The following is a 20917-nucleotide window of genomic DNA, read 5'->3' on the forward strand; positions in this document are numbered from 1 at the left end:
CACAAGACTGCCCATAAGAGGTTTTTTTTTTGTTGGTTTAGATCACGTACGTATAAATGGGTCGTTAAATCCGCCACCTCCAGTCAGCCAATTAGTAAGGTTTTCTCATGTAAACAAAACATGCCAATTCGTTACGAGCTCAGCACAATGGTGTGTTGGAATGGTGGCAGGTTAACGACACATTTATATTTACGCAAAGGCGTGCTACGTGTTAAATTCACAAGACTGCCGTCACTATATTCAAGATCCCCTGTGAGGACGTCCATCACCTGACCTCTGTCACCTCTCAATCTTTTTTTCCCCGCCGCTCCAGAAACTAAGGCTGTCTGCCTCTGTTGAATCGGTCCAATCGGTGACAGCTAAATGGAGGTCTCTTCCTTCCTTGTCTACCGCCCCAGCTAAGTTATTTGGAACTCCCTCATGCTGCTGGTAGCCTGCAATGTCAAACCCTCTTCCCACCGTTCAAGCCTTGCCTAAAGTCTGGCCTCTCCTCCTCCTACTCCGATGTCGCTGACCGACGATCTCCCTTCATCATTTATATTCCACCACTGCCTCCTTGCCGCTGACCATCGACTCTCTACCCGGTGTTTGTCCACCATTTTTGTACGTCCGCATCTCGAGATGCAGTTGCGTTTGCATGATACACAAGTCAAAGTTGTATTGTTTAAATAGACCCCCCTTAATTGCCGGCATATGTGACAAATGGGGTGTGTGTCCCATTTGAACTGCAAAAAAAAGACAGACTGTTGGGGCAAGTGCTGTTAGCGAGCACATATGAAAGCACCACGCCCTCGGCTGCCTTTGTCTACCTAGTTGCGAAGTTTACACACTGCATCAGGTATTCATTTGCGGCCGAGTCGACCTGGTCGAGACCCAGGAACGGTTCAGATAACCGTCACTGGTGTTGGTGGCCTTGAGCGGGAATCGAACTTGGGTTGCCGGGTTCGTAGCACAGCGCGCTAACCACTACGTTACCGCTCCCCCACACTGTAACCGCACCGTATGTTGCTGCTTTGGCGGGTCCCTGTACGCCAGCGGCAGCAAGAAATAATTCCATTTCACATGACATTATTACTGGCTTACTTAGCCACAGTCCCATGACACTAGCTGAAGAGGTCACATGAACGTTTCCTATTCAACGTCAAAGTCCGTTAAATGCCACAGGGGTGAACGATGTAAGCTTAAGACGTATTATTGGCATGCCAAGCCTAGGTTATATACGCTCCTCCTTCTGATTAATATCGAAAATCCATATGGATTCAACATCATCCTGCTGGCTGAAAATCACCCCAAGCCGTCACCAACTGTCATGATCCTGCAATTTAATAATTCACCGTGGCCTTGCATACGAGCAGGACTAAGATCTTCGTAACAAATAAAAGAGCAGAATACACGGTGCATTTCGCTGTCGCAAAATGCGGTTCGTTACAACAGACCCAGGTGCGTTGCAGCATGTGCAGCTGAAAAACGATCACCACGCCACTCGAAATCATGAGGCTTGGAACACCGCAGATGTCAAGGAACCTCCAATCAAGAGACAGAAAAGTGAAGTCGGAGAACATACGGTGAGACAAGAGAGACAGAATCCAACTGCAAAGTACCAAGGAGCAGCAATTAAAAACATGAACAGGGTTTTTCTTTTGTAATCCAGCAGTGGGCTGAATGTGACTTGAGATAATGCATATTACGAAGACTGAAGTCCGAGGGAAATAAAATCATTTGGCGGGACCCCGGGGTCCCGCAAAAATCAGGTCAATAATTATTATTTTTCAGTCCGCCCACTCGTGATCCCGACAGCAACGCGCCGCCCGCCCAGACTCGCGCCAACAAGCGCCAGCAGCAGGCGGCGATCGACACGATGGGCGCCACCCCACCGGCCAAACGCAAGCCCGGGAGTCCGCCGCGGTCGCGCACGGCGACGACGCCCTCCGGTCAGCCGTCGATCCTCAGCTTCTATGCCAAGGCGAGTCCGCTCCCGCAGGCAGTGAATTTAACGTGTTTATGTAATTTTTCAACTTTTTACGAAACTTAGTGCCCCGAGTAGCTCTCGACGAGGCCAATCGGTTGACCACTAGTTTTGTTGTCTACAAACAAACTGAGGGCACCCCAATGGGCTCCCCCCTATCTCCGGTTATAGCTAACATTTTCATGGAGAAATTTGAGACTGACGCCATCCAGACTGCCACTCTGCGCCCAACCTTATGGAAGAGGTACGTGGATGACACTTTTGTCATCTGGCCACATGGCCGGCCTGCTCTAGACCAATTCTTCGACCACATCAATTCCATACACCCAGCCATCAGATTTACCATGGAAGTCGAAAAAGATGGCAAGCTACCTTTTTTGGATGTCCTAATTAAAAAGAGACCTGATGGTTCAATGAGCCACTCTGTCTACAGGAAAGCTACCCATACGGATGCTTATCTGAAACCGGATTCCCACCACCATCCATCACAGAAGAATTCTCTCATCAAGACTCTGTATCATACAGCCCAATGCATATCCGACCAGGAACACATAGGCAGTGAACTCAAGCACGTACACCAAGCTCTTAAGGCTAATGGTTACTCCGACTATACAATCTGCAAAGCTATCACTCAAACCATGAAGAAGAACCCTCTTGAGGAGCCTTTCAAAACCATCACTTTACCCTACATTGCTGGGATCACAAAAAAGATCTCCAAAATCTTGAATAAACACAAGATCCAGGTCCGTTTCAACACATTACATAAAATCCGTGATCTGGTTCCGTCTGTAAAATATGTGATTCCGGACATACAATACCCTGGTGTCTACAAACCAAGTTGCCTCTGTGGTAGTAGTTACATTGGAGAAACCAAACGCCATGTCTCGGACCGCATTCGTGAACACACAGCAGACCTTAAACACGGTAGGACCAACACCTCGGCCGTGGCAGATCATTGTTATAATTCAGTAGGCTCACATGACATTGACTTTTCCAAGACAGAGGTTCTTTGTAAGCCATCTGGCTACCATGAGAGATTCGTTCATGAGGCTATCCACATATACAAGCAGAGACAATTTCAACCGAGAAGATGGATTCTGGCTTAGCAATCTTTGGAAAGATTTGATAAACCATTTCAGGTCTTAATTGATTATTCACGCTTACAGTGGCTTTCAGACAGTATACATTAAATTTTTCGTCTCCCCCCTACTCTTTTCAGAACATAGATGGACTAGTCCTTCTAAATAAACTGCCAAATCGCTGCGCGTGGCGCTAACGTTTTTTATAAATAAATACACCGTTTAAAAATAAATTTATGCAAACCGACACACCTGATGACGACCGTTTGTGTTATGGTCGAAACGTCGTGAGAATTTTTATTGTTTTATATATATTTTATTATTTTATTGTTTCCCTTCAACGTGACTTTACCGAAAGAACTAAGAATAAGGCAAGACTCGTGTCGCTACGCGGTTTTTCCCACCCCGGGGCAGTGATGGGACCCCGGGGTCCCGCCAATTGCTTCAATAGCTCATTGTATGCTGAACTCGTTTCGCACCGTACGTAGCCAACTTTGCTAATCGGAGGTGTGCAAGCGTGGGGGGGGGGGGGTACAAATGAAGTCAACACAAGAAGCAAACTAAACACAAAAAAACCTCGAGGTCAGCAGGAAAGGTCATTGTAGAGGTCATTCTTCTAGAAACAAGTACCGTACTACAGTGTTGCACCAAACTTTCAACTTCAGCGAAAAACATTGGAATTAGTACAGTACTGAACTGACCACGAAGCTACCTCTGCCATCCAACGACACTGTTGGGTCAAACGAGATATTTAATTTCCTCAGTAAAACCTTTAAAAGAGATTAGTTTAATCTAGCAGAAAAGAGTTTCTGTCACTGGCAGGATTAATGAGCGGGGAAAAAACGCCCCAACGATGTTATGTAATGAAGGCCCTTGGTAAATCAAAGTACAAGCTTGATGTTAGAACACCGCCGCAAAACTCTAAGCCACACGTAAAACAAATCCACCCAATTTTTGCAGGATAGTACGTCACACAATAGGCTCGCATTTCATGTCAGCCAAGGGCACTTCACCAGAACCGAAGGAAAGCAGAGGGAGTTCAGCCGACATAGTTTGGAGATCAAAATGAACATGGTGGCACGATGAACACCACCCTGTGGTATTTTAACGTTCATGACGGTTTTGAAATTACGGCAAAAGCCCGATACATTACGCGGGCGTCGGGGAGACGTGAAGGACACTTGCGTTATAGATTACTACCGGCGTTAAAGTGAAACATGAGCGAGTCTCCGCGTCTCTCGTGTGAGCCTGTGTGTGTGTCTCCACATGGCTCGGTCATGGAGCCCGCATGCCCAGCCACCTCATGCCTAAACAAGCTTTTGTTCTTTGGCTGGCAATTGTTCTCGATGGACCATGCAGCGCATACCAACAGCAGGCCAGAGCAACATTATTCGTCAAGGTGCACAGTCCTGCTTTGTGTCCTGCCACAGATGGGGCACCTTCTGTACAGGAGCCAACCGTGCGATCCCAATGGATCTTTTTTGCACTCTTATGTGGCCACGCAGCGCTCTCAACATTCCCGAGCAGTTCCGCGCTCGCTAAGTGTCAGACAGAACTGAATGTTCTCAAAAGATAGCAGCATCCTCCGAAATGTATCGCGCAAAAAGCCACTGTGCGCAGCATCACCATCTTAGGTGGTCACGACAAATTGAAGAGCATAAGTGTTTGTTCCCTTTCACCGGCTATAACCGCAACCCTTCGTTTCACAGCGTTTGCCCGGCGGGCGGTATAGGTTTCAGTGAATTTGTCTCCACCTCCCAACGCATTATTTCCACTGTGTCAAATGCGGTGCGTAGAACCCAAAACTTCCGCCGAAAATTTACGCGACTTCTTAAACTTCTCTTCGAAAGATACTCCCCGAGCTTGCTGATAAACAGCCGGTTCCCGTTTTCAAGAGGCACCTGTGGCTTATACAACGGCGACATGCAGACTCGGGCTTCCCCCTTCGGGCATTCTTTCTGAACAAAGTGTCCCAAGTGCCATTTCAGTTTTTATTGGCTTCACACTCTCGCTCAACAACAGCAGCGGAGCGAGAGACACAGAAGGGCATTGTGGATTCGCTTCATTCTTCAAAAAAAATAACTACTTGAGAAGACGTGCTCTAGAAACGTCCCATCGTATATGCAAACCAAGTTTCTTCGAGTAACTTTTCTCGTTCACCGAGTCAGCGGACTCTCGCTACTCGAGGTGAACGGGTTTCAAATGTCACTTCCACTGTGGAAGAATAAACACATTTGTTTCTACAGGGTGGTCCAGACGTCTTGTGACCCACCATTTAACGCTCTTAAAATTAATTAAAACGTTGTGTCTAAGGTTTATTTAAAAATAAATGATTAATGCAAATGAAAACAACTTTTAAAGTCAATTCATTGGGGGTCGCAAGACATCTGGACCAACCATCCTGTACATTGCACGTGCAGGCGTTAAGGCGTTTCCCAGATGGAACGAACTGCAATTCCCACAACGCTCGGAACATCTCCACCAATCAGAAAGCTGAACGATCCGGTTCAAAACAAATTTAGGGCTTTCTGATTGGCGGAGATGTTTTGGGCTCACCCACAACCGAAAAAAATACTGTTTGAATGTTACAAATGTCCGAGACGTCTCTCTCGCTACGCCTTAGTCTTGCTTCATACGACCGAAACTGAAACATTGTGAAGCAACAGATTTACTATTTTTCCCACAATGAAATGAACCCTTTGGGGGGCCACGACCCAAAGTTTGGGAACCGCTCGTTTTGTCCCTTTTATCGACAGCGTGGAATAAATAACACACATTTGCTGAACAACAGGTTGGAGAATAGGGGTGTGATCAAGAATGTAGCATTGAGGATGTATCGACTACAATACTGTGCTTTGTGCCACTGGGAACATACACCATACACACATGACCGCAAGTACGCTACACATGCTTATATCATTAGCGACATCAGTCATGGACAACACGCAAGTATGAAGTTACGAAAAAAAGTTTGACCACAACTAATTGAAAGTTACATCTGATGTTTAAGAGACATCAGATGTAAGAGATAAAAAAAATATACACGACAGAAAATGTAATGTATTCAAATAATTTGAAGAGGAACACGATAGTAGAGCGATGTTTTCTCAAGGGGTATGAGAGACAAGATAGGAAAAGAGACGCGCAAGGGCAAAAGCACACGTGCAATAGGGTAAGTCCTCGCTAAACGCGCCGGTGTTCACACTTTAACGCGTTTTCGCTATCACGCGGTTCTTCCATTTGGCGAAAACTTCTCACGAGGGATGCATCCGTCAATGCTAAACACGCATCGTTACACTGCTGAATGCGCACCGTTATAACTCGGGTTTCTGAGCGGTCGATGACAAACTACTTTCTTGAGCTGCGCGGCCGAGCGGCGTGATACACGGAATGATACGGTAATGCGGGGGTGTACCCGCAGTTATTTGTCCCGCCATCTCACTGCGCGTGCTCAGGACTTCGTATCTCGCCAAACTTCACCGTGACATCATATATGGGGAATTGTTTTCGCTTTACACGATTTTTGCTTCACGCGGAACGTTAACAGGTACGCACCTACTGCGTTAAGCGAGGACTGCCTGTTTATTCATCCGCTACAAAGCCCGGGCCCACCAGGCCCCAAATGCAAGCTTGGACGAGGCAGCAAAACACAAAGAGTCGCTGACCACACCAAAGGCAAGGCACGATTCCTCAACAAAACTGCACGTTAAAATGTAACTGTCGAAACTTGGGGTAAGGATCCAAAGTTACAAATTACATTTGCAAATGCGGCTGTATCCAGCACTAACCTTCTGCTTTAGAATTTTTTTTGAAGGAACATTTATGATGTTAATGGAGGAAACGGTTGTTCCAAAACGTTTGTGATGCGACGGGCAAAGGCTGCGTCGTCACCTATTACGATTCTTTGGGATAATTAAAAGGCAATTACATGGGCGTCTTAGCTCGTGGCATTTCAGGTGCCCACTGGAAAGCATTGAATTCACAATTTTCTACAAAAAATTGATAAAATGCAAACTATACTTAATAAATCTGTCATGTACATTTCACCCTGAATTATTTCAATTAGCTTTTTTGAAACCCACATGGAGCCTGCAATACTGCATCTCCTTTTAAAACCTAACTTTATTTAAACCAGCGATTAAGTGAAAGAAAGAATCAACGCTTAAACCGTAATTGGCTGGAATTTCACCAAATAAAGTCGAAATAATTCGAAACTAATTTTGATCAGCGAAAGCACCCTGGAGCAATGGACTGGGTTTAAAAATCACTTTACGATAATCACTGTAATATTATTAACTCATTTGGTCTCAATAAAATGGGTACAGCACCATTTTTCTTAGAAGCCAACGGGCAAAGACGGACTTCTGCCAAGGTTACACGTAAATACATTTCGCCACTTGGCTTAAGGCCACCAAGGCAGACGTATATGACCCAACTCGAGCTTGAGCAGGGAGACAATCCGCGTATTATGAATTGTGTTTACAAGGGGGTGATTAAAAGGGCCCGTGACCTGACATAGAAAGCAACGGCTGACGCTTCAAGCAAGTTATTTTTAAATGCAGCCCCCTTAACAAGCAAAGCAGTAGAGTACTTAGATTACCAAAGGCTAATAATCCCCCATCTGGAATAACTCTGCACACCACTTCTTGATCTCGGAGTGCGATGGGGACGATTCCTCCCATTTGCTTCGCAAGTCCATATGGATTTCCTGTGGGGCGATGCCATCCCTGTTTGCAAGATAGAGTATTGTGTAATCGATCTCGGCTTAGATGTCTCAACATTTTACTTAACGCACACGAGATAATTATAAGCACTCGTAAGAAAGAAGACTTTAATCTATTGCTCTGAAATGTGGCAATTCTTTCAAGTGGTCTACTCATAATCGGACACTCAACAGTTGTTGTGGTACCACTCGTGTCCGACCACAGAACTTTCGGTGACCCCTTGCATTTTGGGAAATTCTTCACAGCAAAAGGAAGTAATTTATCCTTTAAAATACACGATAGGAACTGACAAATACTGCACTCAATGAAAAAGGACTATATTTGGGGATGTAAATGCTTCCTATCTTTAAAAAAATGGAACATACTAAGCATGTGATTTATTTATTTTTCCCAAACACACATCCGACTTGGGAATTCATCATCAAATTAACAAGCAAAGCAGCCCACGATGGCATTTCCTGCATCCAGCAGTCTTAAATTCCTGTATGTCCAGGTATGACATACAACCTTAATTACGAGTTGGTAAAAGTTACAGCACATCCTCAATATCGTAGTTGTGCCACACCTGCTCTCCTGCACTTGGTTATACACAAAACTGCCGTGTGTGTGTGTGTGGGTGGCGCTGGGGTGGTGAGATGTTAACTCATTTGCCTGGTATACAGGATGGCATGGGTTCGATCCCGAACCTAATGCTTCAAATATATGTGGTTTGCATGTTCTTTCTCCGTGGTCGTGTAGAATTTTATCCAGGTCCTCCGGTTTTTCCCTCCATATGAAGAAACATGCATTTCGAGTATTTGACAGCAATAAATCTCCACGTAAAAAAGCCACTTCGTTGAGCTATCATTTGTGGCTAGGTTGCTTCTGAAAGAGCTTCTGAAAAAGAGCAGTGGGCCTTTCTTGGTTAAATTTTTTATAGTTTATAGTGTTTCAAATCTTTTATAAGGGGGTGTCCTCCAGGAAATAGATGTATATCCACTATGGCTCTACATGTTGACTCAATTCTTTGACAAAAGCTGTGGCATGCAATATGCTAAGAGCATGTCATCACTGTGGCAAATGTGAACACAATGAAGACAAATATGTTAAGCAATGCTTTATTGCCCCATTTATGTGTGATCATCACTAACGTACTAATGCTATTGCTATCACAAGGTGACAATGTCCCAAGAGGAACATGTTAGCAGGGAGACTTCGGGATTATGTATGTTGAACTTTTACTGGTAGGAACGAAGTTGTAAACTGAGTGTACCAGCCTGCAATAGATTAATGCGTCCGTTCGTCCGTCCGTCCCCTTTCAATACTTTAACGAAGTGAAATCTCGTGCTGTTGGGTGTAAAATCAGCAATAGACAGCGCAGAGACTTGTCCTACCAGCCCACCCTGCAGGGACCTGTTATCGCACAATACATTTCCAACCGTGCTGATCGGTGTGCGATTATCCAAAGCACACACACAAACTCTACACTGCAAAATACAGAAACCAAGATTAACCAGAGCTAAAGCTAACAACTCACGCTCATAATCAACTCAAACTTCATTACAGCCAGAAGTTAGTACCTTAATCATCATCGGCCACGATCAATTCATTGCAGGATGAAGGCTATCCCAAGCCGTCACACCATGTCTCACAGACCTGCAATGTAACAATCCACCTAACACCCGACTGCCACTCCCATCATTATCCTTGACCCACCGTCCCTTCCACCCACGACGTGTCCTGCCCAAGCCCCACTTACTTTTCTTAACAGTTTGAATGATATTCATATTCTTGGTTCTTTCCGAGTACACCAAAACAATCGATTCTGGAAAATGCACGACCATAAATCCATTTAAGTATGCATGTTGAACTTCTTTCGCCGCCGTACACAGCTAACCGTGCTAATCAGAGGTGCCGAGATTTGCTCATTGGTATAACATGCGGGTGTGTTGCCCACATTACTATACATTTTATAAGCCACGAAGAGAGATTATCCAAAGCCCACACACAAACGCACGTCCACACCAATGCCACACGCCGAGGCCACAGCATGCACGTGAAAGGCCACAAAAGCCACACAAAAGTCACGACAAAAACCAAACGAGGCACACCGCTGCCTTTCCCATGCCAGCAACATTGCTGACAACGAAGCAATGCAAACGCTGCCACCAGGGCACACAACTACCTTCTCCAGCAAACAAATCTCAACAACAACAAAAAATATTTGTTCCGATTTGTTTGCTGGAGAATATTTGTTCTGGATTCTCACGGTTACGGATTAATCACTTGTCACCAACAACTCTGAAACCGGCTTCTAAAAAAAAAAATTCACTGTCAACAGCTATGAATGAGGAAGTCTGCAAAGGTGCCGATATACTTTTAAAAATATTATGTTGGTCGCAAGTGATTTAGGTGATTTATATATATACCTGCAAGTGTATAGACATGTGATATATATCCAAGTATATATACACATATATACTTGAAAGTCTATACTTGCAAGTATATACTTGCATAGATACACATATACCTGCAAGCGATTTTAATAAGCTGCTGGTCGCAAGTGATTGAAACGTCTTCGTAATGCAGCGTCAGCTACAAAAAAAACCAGCTGTACAGCAGTTGCAGTCTTTGAAAGCGACAACACGTGAAGCAATGGTGAGCACGTGACATGCCGACGCACATCTGTGACACACACACACGTAAGCATGAACGACTTTGAAGTGAAACAAAGGCAGCAGTGTCTTCCTGTCTCTCCTGAGCCTGTGTTGCCCCCCTCTTACTCTCACTTCGCGCGTGCCACGTGCATTAACCGTACAAGTCTCTCTCCATCTGTCCACGTTCTCGGATTGAGAGTCACCTTGTGTTGAACCTCACTCACACCTCTCAAGGATCCCCCCCACCAACCCCACCACGTCTGCTCGCCCTGCCCAACACCCCCCCCCGCCGTCGAATCTGACCTCAACAATCACGATCAGAATTGGCCAAAACAAACATCACGACGTAAGATCCTCCTGACATAAAAAGTAATATTTTTTTAAAAAATGTAAACACGCTTTAATGAAATGTACCGTACTAGTAATGGCAAGACTCCAGGAAGTGACCCCGAAGCTTGCCATAACGTAAGGGGACCGTGGGCAATTACAGCCAACGTGAGTTGAGCGTGGACAATTAAACCCAAGCCAAAACATAACATATAAAAAAATGTTTTAAAAAATATTTATTTTTAATGATAGAATATAGTATTGGCATCAGTATGACTTAAGTATACCAAGTTTGCAGTCGATACCACATTGGGAAGTGGGTTAAAATTGAGTTACAAGATTTGAAGATACGACAACAGACAGCTATTCTTGGTTCTTTCGGTAAAGTCACGTAGAAGGGAAACAATAAAATAATAAAAAATATAAAACAATAAAATTCTCACGACGTTTCGACTGCAACACAAGCAATCATCATCAGGTGTGAAAACCACAGCAATAAATTTTGAAAAAAGTGGCTGTTATTTTAACGTTAGCACCACGGAGAGCGATTTGACAGTTTATTCATATGTACGACAGGTTGAGTTAAATGAAAGCGTGTAAACACAGTGATTCAGCACCTCCGATTAGCACGGTTGGCTACGTACGGTGTGAAAGAAGTTCAACAAACTTGCATACAGGATTTTCTGGATAAGAGGGGCATTCTAATCGTCTTCTCGACTTCCTCATAGTTCACAAGCCATCTCTAAAATACTCCTCCGTCTGCACACTCTGCGATATCTTCTAGATTAGTTGCAATATTTGGCTGCTATATATTTACGCACGCGATCAGTCACTTTCGTTGAGCTACGATTTGTGGCCAGGTCGCTTCCGAAAAATAAGCTAATAGAGCTCAGTGGGCCTCACCTGAGTAAGGTAAAACATCGTTTCGTTTTATTTGTATATATTTTTAAGCGATGTGTTTACCTTTCATATACTTTGCACTCCTATCGTATTTGTGTAATGTTTGCTGTAACGTTCTCACCTATCCCTCCCTGCTGGCCATCTGTGAAAAAGAGCTTATAGCTCATCGGATTCCTCCAGTATAAATACATATTCTGATTCTGAACTCACTTTCATCCACTTCTTCCCGTCACCCTGTCCCCACAATCCCCGTTTCTCGACGGCTTCCACTCAAGAGGGCAACAAGATCTCTTAATCTGTCCTTCACACAGACCCGTCACTCCATCTCTCATCCTGCACGTTCTCTAAATCTAAGTTTTCTTGTTGTTGTTTGACTTGCATCCCACTGGGATTTTTGCACGCAGCGTTGGTGTACGGTGCTATTTCAGGAATATTTTTATGGTTTTTTTCCTGGATTTTCTGTTTGCACATGCACAAAGTCACTTTAAGATGTTTTCTTGTTCATGTTTTTGTTTGTTTGTTGCAGTTGCACCCGATTCAAGAGCCGAATGGCTCACAGGGCTATACCAAATAAATGAAACTATGAAAGTCTCTCTGTCCTACCACGCCGATCCATCACCTGTAAAGCACTCCATCTCTCCCTCCTCGTTCCACATCTCACCACCTCAACCCCTGCAGGGAAGCTCCTTCTCGGCACCCTTCTCTATCTCACTCACTCTCCTCTCCCTCACCTCTCACTTCCATTACCCCACATCCCAACCGGGGTCTCACACCCGCTCAGTCCCCCCTCTTCTCTGCCTATATCACTCCATCTCTCACACACTGCCACCCCCTACGAGGCCTCTATTCACTCCTATAGCACACACACACTCCGTGTCTCACTCAACGTGTCCATCTCTCAGTCACTCCATCTCACTCTATTCCACGTCTCAACGTGTCCATCCCTCACTGCTCCCCGTGCCACTCCTATCACCCTCACCCACTCCACGTCTCACTCACCCTCACCCACTCCACGTCTCACTCACCCTCACCCACTCCATGTCTCACTCACCCTCACCCACTCCACGTCTCACTCTCCCTCACCCACTCCACGTCTCACTCACCCTCACCCACTCCACGTCTCACTCACCCTCTCCACGTCTCCCTCACCCACTCCATGTCTCACTCACCCTCACCCACTCCACGTCTCCCTCACCTTGTCTCACTCACCCTCACCACGTCTCACTCACCCTCACCCACTCCACGTCTCACTCACCCTCTCCACGTCTCACTCACCCTCACCACGTCTCACTCACCATCACCCACTCCATGTCTCACTCACCCTCACCCACTCCACGTCTCACTCACCCTCACCACGTCTCACTCTCCCTCACTCACTCCATGTCTCACTCACCCTCACCCACTCCACGTCTCCCTCACCTTGTCTCACTCACCCTCACCACGTCTCACTCACCCTCACCCACTCCACGTCTCACTCACCCTCACCACGTCTCACTCACCCTCACCCACTCCACGTCTCACTCACCCTCACCCACTCCACGTCTCACTCACCCTCACCCACTCCACGTCTCACTCACCCTCACCTTGTCTCACTCACCCTCACCCACTCCACGTCTCACTCTCCCTCACCCACTCCACGTCTCACTCACCCACTCCACGTCTCACTCTCCCTCACCCACTCCATGGCTCACTCACCCTCACCCACACTCCACGTCTCACTCACCCTCACCCACTCCACGTCTCACTCACCCTCACCTTGTCTCACTCACCCTCACCCACTCCACGTCTCACTCTCCCTCACCCACTCCACGTCTCACTCACCCACTCCACGTCTCACTCTCCCTCACCCACTCCATGGCTCACTCACCCTCACCCACACTCCACGTCTCACTCACCCTCACCCACTCCACGTCTCACTCTCCCTCACCCACTCCATGTCTCACTCTCCCTCACCCACTCCACGTCTTACTCACCCACTCCATGTCTCACTCACCCTCACCCACTCCACGTCTCACTCTCCCTCACCCACTCCACGTCTCACTCACCCTCACCCACTCCACGTCTCACTCACCCTCACCCACTCCACGTCTCACTCACCCTCACCTTGTCTCACTCACCCTCACCCACTCCACGTCTCACTCACCCACTCCACGTCTCACTCTCCCTCACCCACTCCATGGCTCACTCACCCTCACCCACACTCCATGTCTCACTCACCCTCACCCACTCCACGTCTCACTCACCCTCACCCACTCCATGTCTCACTCACCCTCTCCAAGTCTCACTCACCCTCACCCACTCCATGTCTCACTCACCCTCACCACGTCTCACTCTCCACGTCTCACTCAACCTCACCACGTCTCACTCTCCACGTCTCAGTCACCCTCACCACGTCTCAGTCACCCTCACCATGTCTCCCTCACCCTCACCATGTCTCCCTCACCACGTCTCACTCTCCACGTCTCACTCTCCACGTCTCCCTCACCACGTTTCACTCACCCTCACCACGTCTCCCTCACCATGTCTCCCTCACCCTCACCACGTCTCACTCTCCACGTCTCCCTCACCACGTTTCACTCACCCTCACCACGTCACCCTCACCACGTCTCACTCACCCTCACCACGTCTCACTCACCCTCACCACGTCTCCCTCACCCTCACCACGTCTCCCTCACCCTCACCACGTCTCACCGCTCACCACGTCTCCCTCACCCTCACCACGTCTCACCGCTCACCCACGTCTCACCGCTCACCCACCACTCCACCCCTCACCTCCTCGGCCTGCCTGCGCAGCGTGCGCTCCCGCTCGTACTGCGTGAGCAGCTGCTCGTTGTCCTCCCGCAGCAGCTCGAGCTCCACCTGGCGCTCTTGGCCCTGCGAGGCGGCCGCGTCCAGGGCCTCGAGCACGCCGACCACGAGCGGCACGAGGTCGCGCAGCACCGCCTCGCCGTGCTCGCCCATGAGCCGCTCCAGCTCGCGGTAGACGCCCTCCGCCATGCCCGACACCCGGGCAGAGACGGCCGGCGGGGCCTCCTCCTCGCCCGAGTCTTGGTACACGCTGCTGCTACTGCTGCCGCCTCTGCCGCCGCCGCCTCCGCCGCCCTCGTCACTCTCCTCCATGGCTTGGTTGGCGGTGGTCGGTGGGGGGTGGGGAGTGGAATTACGGTGGTAGTGTGAAACCCCCGTCTCTCTGTGTTGTTTTGTTGACGTCTGTTGTCCGCTTCTTGTACTTCTGCGTGCCCGCCCTGCCCTGCCTGCCTGTCTGCCTCCAGCATTAATCTCCCGCTCGTCGTGTTTTATAAGAGGGCGGCATGCGGAGGCTCCGGGGTCGGACCGCCTCCTCCTCCACCACCACTACTACTACGACTGTACGAGTCGCGCCTCCACCACCATCGCCTCCTCCCCACTTGCCGCGTCTACAGCGCCACGCGCCTCCCGATTCTCGCTCCAGCACCGCCCACAAATAACATTGCCGCCCCCCTCCTCCGACGTGACCCCGCCCACAACGCGCATAGCCCCGCCCGTATGTTTGATAACCCCGCCCACAATATCGATAACCCCGCCCACTATAATCTAGCCATGCCCATCAATAACTATGTCTTGAGTGATCGCATCGTCAAAAACAGCCCCCCCACATCCCTTCCCCCCCCACTTAATTGGCTCTACACCAGCAGGGCACATAAAGATGCTCCCATTATTGTTTTATATATATTTTATTATTTTGTTGTTTCCCTTCAACGTGACTTTACCGAAAGAACTAAGTAAATGAATTACTGCAGTCACGAAAGCTTTAAATCAAAATTTAAATCTAAATTTAAATGCTCCCATTAATATCGATTTCTCTCGTTTATCAATCAATAAATCTTTATTTTATTGCCCTCAATAAAGTGAGCATCAGTGCAGCAGAACGGTACAAGGGGGGGCAGATAATCAGAAGAAGTATTTATCCTGGAGGAATCCGATGAGATATGAAGCTCTTTTTTAAAATAAGATTTCCAGTCGGGGCGGGTCAGAACGATACAACAACAACAAACAACACAAAAACACGTCAGGAGTGCAAAGCATAGGAAGGGTAAGAACGTGACTTTAAAAATTTTACTTTTATTTTACCAGGTAAGGCCCACTGAGCTGTATAGCTTCTTTGTTTAGAAGCGCCCTGGGCCGCAAATGATAGCTCAACCAAAGGTGGCTTATCACGTGCGTGGACATTTATAGCAGCCAAATCATCTAAACGCATGTTTCACGGGGCGACAGGGCATAACACAGACCCATATTCTTGGTTCTTTCTTTAAAAAAAAAACATTTTTATTGTTTCCCTTCTACGTGACTTTACCGAAAGAACCAAGAATATAAATCCCTGCAGTCACGAAAGCTTTAAATCAAAATTTAAACAGAGCCCCGTCAAGACCTCGGCGGCTAACACCGACTGGGCAAAATAAAGTAAAACCTTGGATTGTGAGTAACTTTGTCTGCGAGTGTTTTGCAAGACAAGCAAATTTTTAAAAAATAAATATGAATTTGATAAACGAGTGAGGTCTTGTAATACGAGTAGTAGTACGTATACACGCTTTGTCTGCCGAGCGTCACTTGATCACAACTGATATACGAGCGTTTTGATATACGAGTGGTTTGGATTACAAACACTTTTCCGGAACGAATTATGCTCGCAATCCAAGGTTTTACTGTAAATCGCAACCGGGCGCAACGAATAGCAGAAGATACGTAGTCAATAAAATCAACAATAAGTCTTAATAGACGACACAGAGCACAGGCGTTGAAATAATGATTGAACCAATGGTTGCGTTTCGATTCTTTAATTGCTGCAAATGGCTATTTAGAATTTGAATTAATTCAGCTTTCATGATCTCCGTCAAGGAGCACAAACCATCACGCGAACTCCGTCCATTCTCGTGTCAGCGGATTTTGGCTGCTCGCCGTCGAACAAAGGCGGCGTTCACCGCCTCCCCCAGCCTTCAGATGCGCTTCTGCGGCCGTCTGGAATGCTCTTCCCTTCCGATATTAGGAGGCCACTGGAGCTACGCATTTTAAGTGATCTAGATTGAAAACGTATTTCTTTAGAACTGCTTTGTGTGTGTGTGTGTATATGTTTGTTGTCCTTCCACCGCACCTCCGATTAGCGCGGTTGGCTACGTACGGTGCGAAAGAAGTTTAACATACACCAAAAACTGTGCTGATTTTGCCATTCCCTCATCCGTCCCGAGCCGCACGTCGGTGTCGGATCAAGGGGGGTTGATCTCTAGACCCTTGTGCTCACGGAGCGGATTTCGAAGTGAACTTTGTTACTTGTGGGCGTTATCTCTCCGTGTGCGTTGTGCTCCTCGTGCAAGTTTTAAAGCTCACTGCTTTCAGAACGTCACCGGTCATGTTATTTTACTCCCCAAATGTTGCAGTGATATCTGTAATTATCTTTATCAATGAGATCTGGCAACACACTTATATCAGCCCGGTTGCAATATATTTTGTCAGTGAATTAAAATTATTGCTACAAAACCGTCAATAAATGTAAAAAAACGGAACTGGGTAGAGCGTTGTGTAACCACATTGTTTTAATAAAAAAATGAATACAACTTTACAGCTCATGCCCCAACTCATGACTGCGTGCGAACTCTGATCAGCTGTTCGAATGACGTCGTCTCTAGCCTTGGAAGTCAACGTGGGCACGTGGCTCGCGTTCCTTCGGCCTCTGTAAACACCATGAACGGAGTACCCCCATTAATTATAGATTTGAAGTTTTCGTGACTGCAAGGATCCATACTCTGGTTCTTTCGGTAAAGTCACGTAGGTAAATAAGATAAAAGATAAAAAAAAAATTAAATCACGACGTTTCGATCGCAACACAAGCGGTCGTTATCAGGCAAAGGAGGTCAGCCTCTAAAGGGAAACTGTTTATAAAGATTTGGGGATGGGCGTAGCCCAAATGTACCAACAACACCAGAAGCACGGGCGGTGCACGACTGCCAATGCAGCAACAATGCCAATGCAGCAACAATGCCTATGAATGTTAGCACCACGTTGTGGAGGTAGTCCACAGTGGTTGTCCCATGGAATGCCTCTCCTCCCGCCACGTGGATAGGGAATTGTCACCAATTTTATCGGGGCTGTAAACAGGCCTCAATGCTCACTTGAGCAAGGGAATCGCGTTGACTGACGAAGTAAAAAAAATCGTGGGATTTTTTTTGTTTGTACTGAAGCCGATTTAAATAAATTGTACTGATTAATACGCAGGCTTTCGCGACAAATATCCATAACAGAGGTGTTTTTTGGGGGTTAGATCGCGTAAATATGTAGTTAAACCCGCCGTAAGGTTCGTCACGTAAACAAAAGGTGCCAATTCGTTCCACGTTCAGCAAGAACCGGTGCGTTGGGAGAGTAAAACCCACCACAACATTTACAATTCGAGTACCGTGACGTTTCGCCAGTAATTACAAGCAGCATCATCAGGCGAATGCCAGATTCTGTGAATAAATCCTCCACCTGTTTCGGTCTTAAACAGCACGTTGACATTTTGAACGCTTGCGGTTTATGAAAGAACATTTTTGAAAAATACCCCAATATGTTATTGTATACCTACGTGACTTTACCGAAAGAACCAAAGAGTATACCCCAAACACATTCCTGCGGAGTGAGCTGGTCGGAACGTTGGGTTGCTCGGTCAATGGCCAGGGTCAACGGCGGCACCACGTGGTGCATTCCGCAAATATGCCCGACTGTGAGGGCGGGCACAAGCCGGCGTGAGTAGGTTAAACGTTGAGTTTTATAAGGGCACCACGGGGTGACCAGCCCCTCCCCACCCAGCCCCACCCCTCCCACCCCCCACCCAGCCCTACCCTCCCAACCCAGCCCCCCTCACCCTCCCCTCCCCACCCAGCCCCTCCCCACCCTCCCCTCTCCACCCAGCCCCACCCCTCCCATTTTTGGATGCACGACAGACGGACACAATAATCCCCTGTGGGCTGGTGGAACCAGGAGGTTCCTACCAGTATAAGCCTGCCCGCTAGCGAACTTAACGTTGGCTGGGCCCCTGCCCCCACCGGTTGGCCCCGCCCCCAAGCTAATTTGGCCCCGCCCACTCCAGTCAACCCTGCCCCCCGCCCCCCAAAGCTCCGCTTATTATATAGCAAAATATTTGGTAAAAAGTTCCCATGTTATAAGGTATAGCGTTGGCCGGGCAGCACAGCACACAAATAACAAAGAAACTCACATTTGCCAAGAACACTGCCTTAAAAGTTATATAATAGGCGACGTTTCGATCACTCTACCTCGGGTCTGTGTGCTCTGAATTCAGGGCCATTACCCAAAAAGGTCACCCATTATGTACCTATTCTCTGCAACGCAGTGCTATTTAGCGTGTCCGCTTACGGCTAGGCACCGCTAAATTTTGGTCAGGGGTCGTCCATCTTGCAGCACTGACCCCAGCCCCAGGTGGTGCAAAGCCTCCTCCTGCCTCTCACCTGTGCAGGGCCCCGCTGCACTCGGACGGAGGGGAGGGAAGCCCCTGGCTGGTTCAGAACATGATGAGCAGGGGTGGTGGGGAGGGCCGGCCACGGCGCCGAAGAACAAACTCCCGGGTGTGTTTATTCCACGAGGAACTGGTTCGTCGTTGACGATGACATACTCCTCGCACCGCACACTATTGCACTGTGCTTTAAGGTAGTAGCCCCGTCATATGGCCTTCCCCCGCACCTATTAGGGCGGTCAGGCTACGTACGGTGCGAAAGAAGTCCAAGCATACACACGAAACATGAGGCCAGAGCATTTTACGCCGAGGCAAAATCCCGATCTTAACAAGGAGTCCTCGTGACACCGGGACAGTCCCTGTGATGGAGCTTCTGCCAAGTCTTTTTTCGCGTGGAACGCTCGTGCCAGAACGAGCTGCCTCGTAAAAATCCATACGCTCGGCAGTGTGAAGGGGGCGAAGTGCCAAGTTGGAGAATGTTGCAATTCCCCCAAGTGAAAACCATTGCTCATGACGTGACCCACATTCCAGAACTGGGCGGTGCGCAAGCGGGCAGGGACACACTCTGCGAGTGAAAAAGACGTTATAAAAAGTGTGGGACACCACTACTTTACATTGAAACAAGGGTCCCATGTTTGCTCATGTTTGTTTAACTGAAGCCAGACTCTTGAACAAGAGACCTCGGACAGGATACCAAGTTTACACAAAACGTTTTACTGTATCACAAAAACAAATTACGTGGACCAGGAAATACACGGAGCACAAGTCGCCTCTCTAAAAACCTTCCTGCGCCTTGCCCGGCAATTGTCCTCCAACCTCCCAAGCCTCCTCCCCCAACTCTTAACCCCCCCACCCCCCATTCACATACCCAAACATTCCCCATTTCCACACATACATACAACATACCAGCAAGAACAGTTTCCCCTTACTGTCCCCCCATACCATCAGCACGCGCTGAAGGGGCCATTCGCCGAACAGATACGGCAAACACTTCCCTCTGCATCGAGTCACCTTGGATATCCTGCCAGGAACACTCGGACATCCCATTGATTCACAGTGAGAACATTCCCGTTAATAACACTTTCGCTTTGCAGTTACCCGAACGATTATCTCCGATTCTTGTTTTTAACGTAAACTCTGAATCTCCATCCTCCCCCAGTGTACTCATGGTCGGGCGGCCACGTGGCCATAGCGGGAGCGCGTACGCCGCTTGTTTGCAGAGGTTCACGGTTCGAATCCAGAGGCCTCCCCGATTATTAATGTGGCGGGTGTATTAACCGTAAAGAAAAACGTGCCGTCTGCTTCGCTGTGGACGTTAAAGATCCCGTGACGTCATTCGCAAGGGTTAGGTCATTGTGTGCCGGCGTCAAGGTAAACATTTGCCGAATTTTAAAAATGACCCGGAAATAAGTTGGAATATACAAAGCAATTATCGCCCCCCCCCCAACTGCAAACAAAAATTTGGGAGGCCCCTACTGAAAAAGTCATTAACTCAATGAGGCTTTCCTCGGGGAAAAGAAAAATCCTCTCAAAATAAATGCTTTACAATACTTATTTGCACCTTTAGCCATTAAAATTTGTTCAAACCCAGTTTTAAATCATCTCCCGGAGATGACACATGCTACAGTCATATTTTTAATTTCCAAAATGATGTTTCCTTTGGAAATTCCCAGCAGCTGCTTATTATAAATGGTTTCCTTGTGCAACATTCCGCTATTAAACTGTCACTAGGGAAAATAAAACATTGAGGAAACTTGAAGCATACTACCCCTGCTAAGAGCACTTTTTAAAAGTAATCCAGAGATAAC

At 47.5% G+C, this 20917-nt stretch overlaps 1 protein-coding gene across 4 annotated transcripts in view; it reads right to left on the bottom strand.

Moving 5' to 3' along the window:
• LOC116949761 (C-Jun-amino-terminal kinase-interacting protein 4-like) overlaps positions 1-15082 on the bottom strand; it is a 96213-nt gene extending 81131 nt beyond the window's left edge. For 2 of the 4 annotated variants that reach the window (XM_032967409.2, XM_032967408.2), the window contains exon 1: positions 14405-15081. In XM_032967409.2, the coding sequence (XP_032823300.2) occupies positions 14405-14752 (348 nt within the window). In that variant the 5' untranslated portion in view covers positions 14753-15081. Of the gene's footprint in view, positions 1-14404 lie in introns of all 4 variants that reach the window. The other 2 variants (XM_076072290.1, XM_032967410.2) reach the window with 2 other exon arrangements.
• Between the last annotated feature and the right edge of the window lie 5835 nt (positions 15083-20917).

Source organism: Petromyzon marinus, chromosome 37 (assembly GCF_048934315.1).
Source record: "Petromyzon marinus isolate PM22_M1 ecotype Great Lakes invasive population chromosome 37, UKy_Petmar_22M1.pri1.0, whole genome shotgun sequence".
Classification (NCBI taxonomy): domain Eukaryota; kingdom Metazoa; phylum Chordata; class Hyperoartia; order Petromyzontiformes; family Petromyzontidae; genus Petromyzon; species Petromyzon marinus.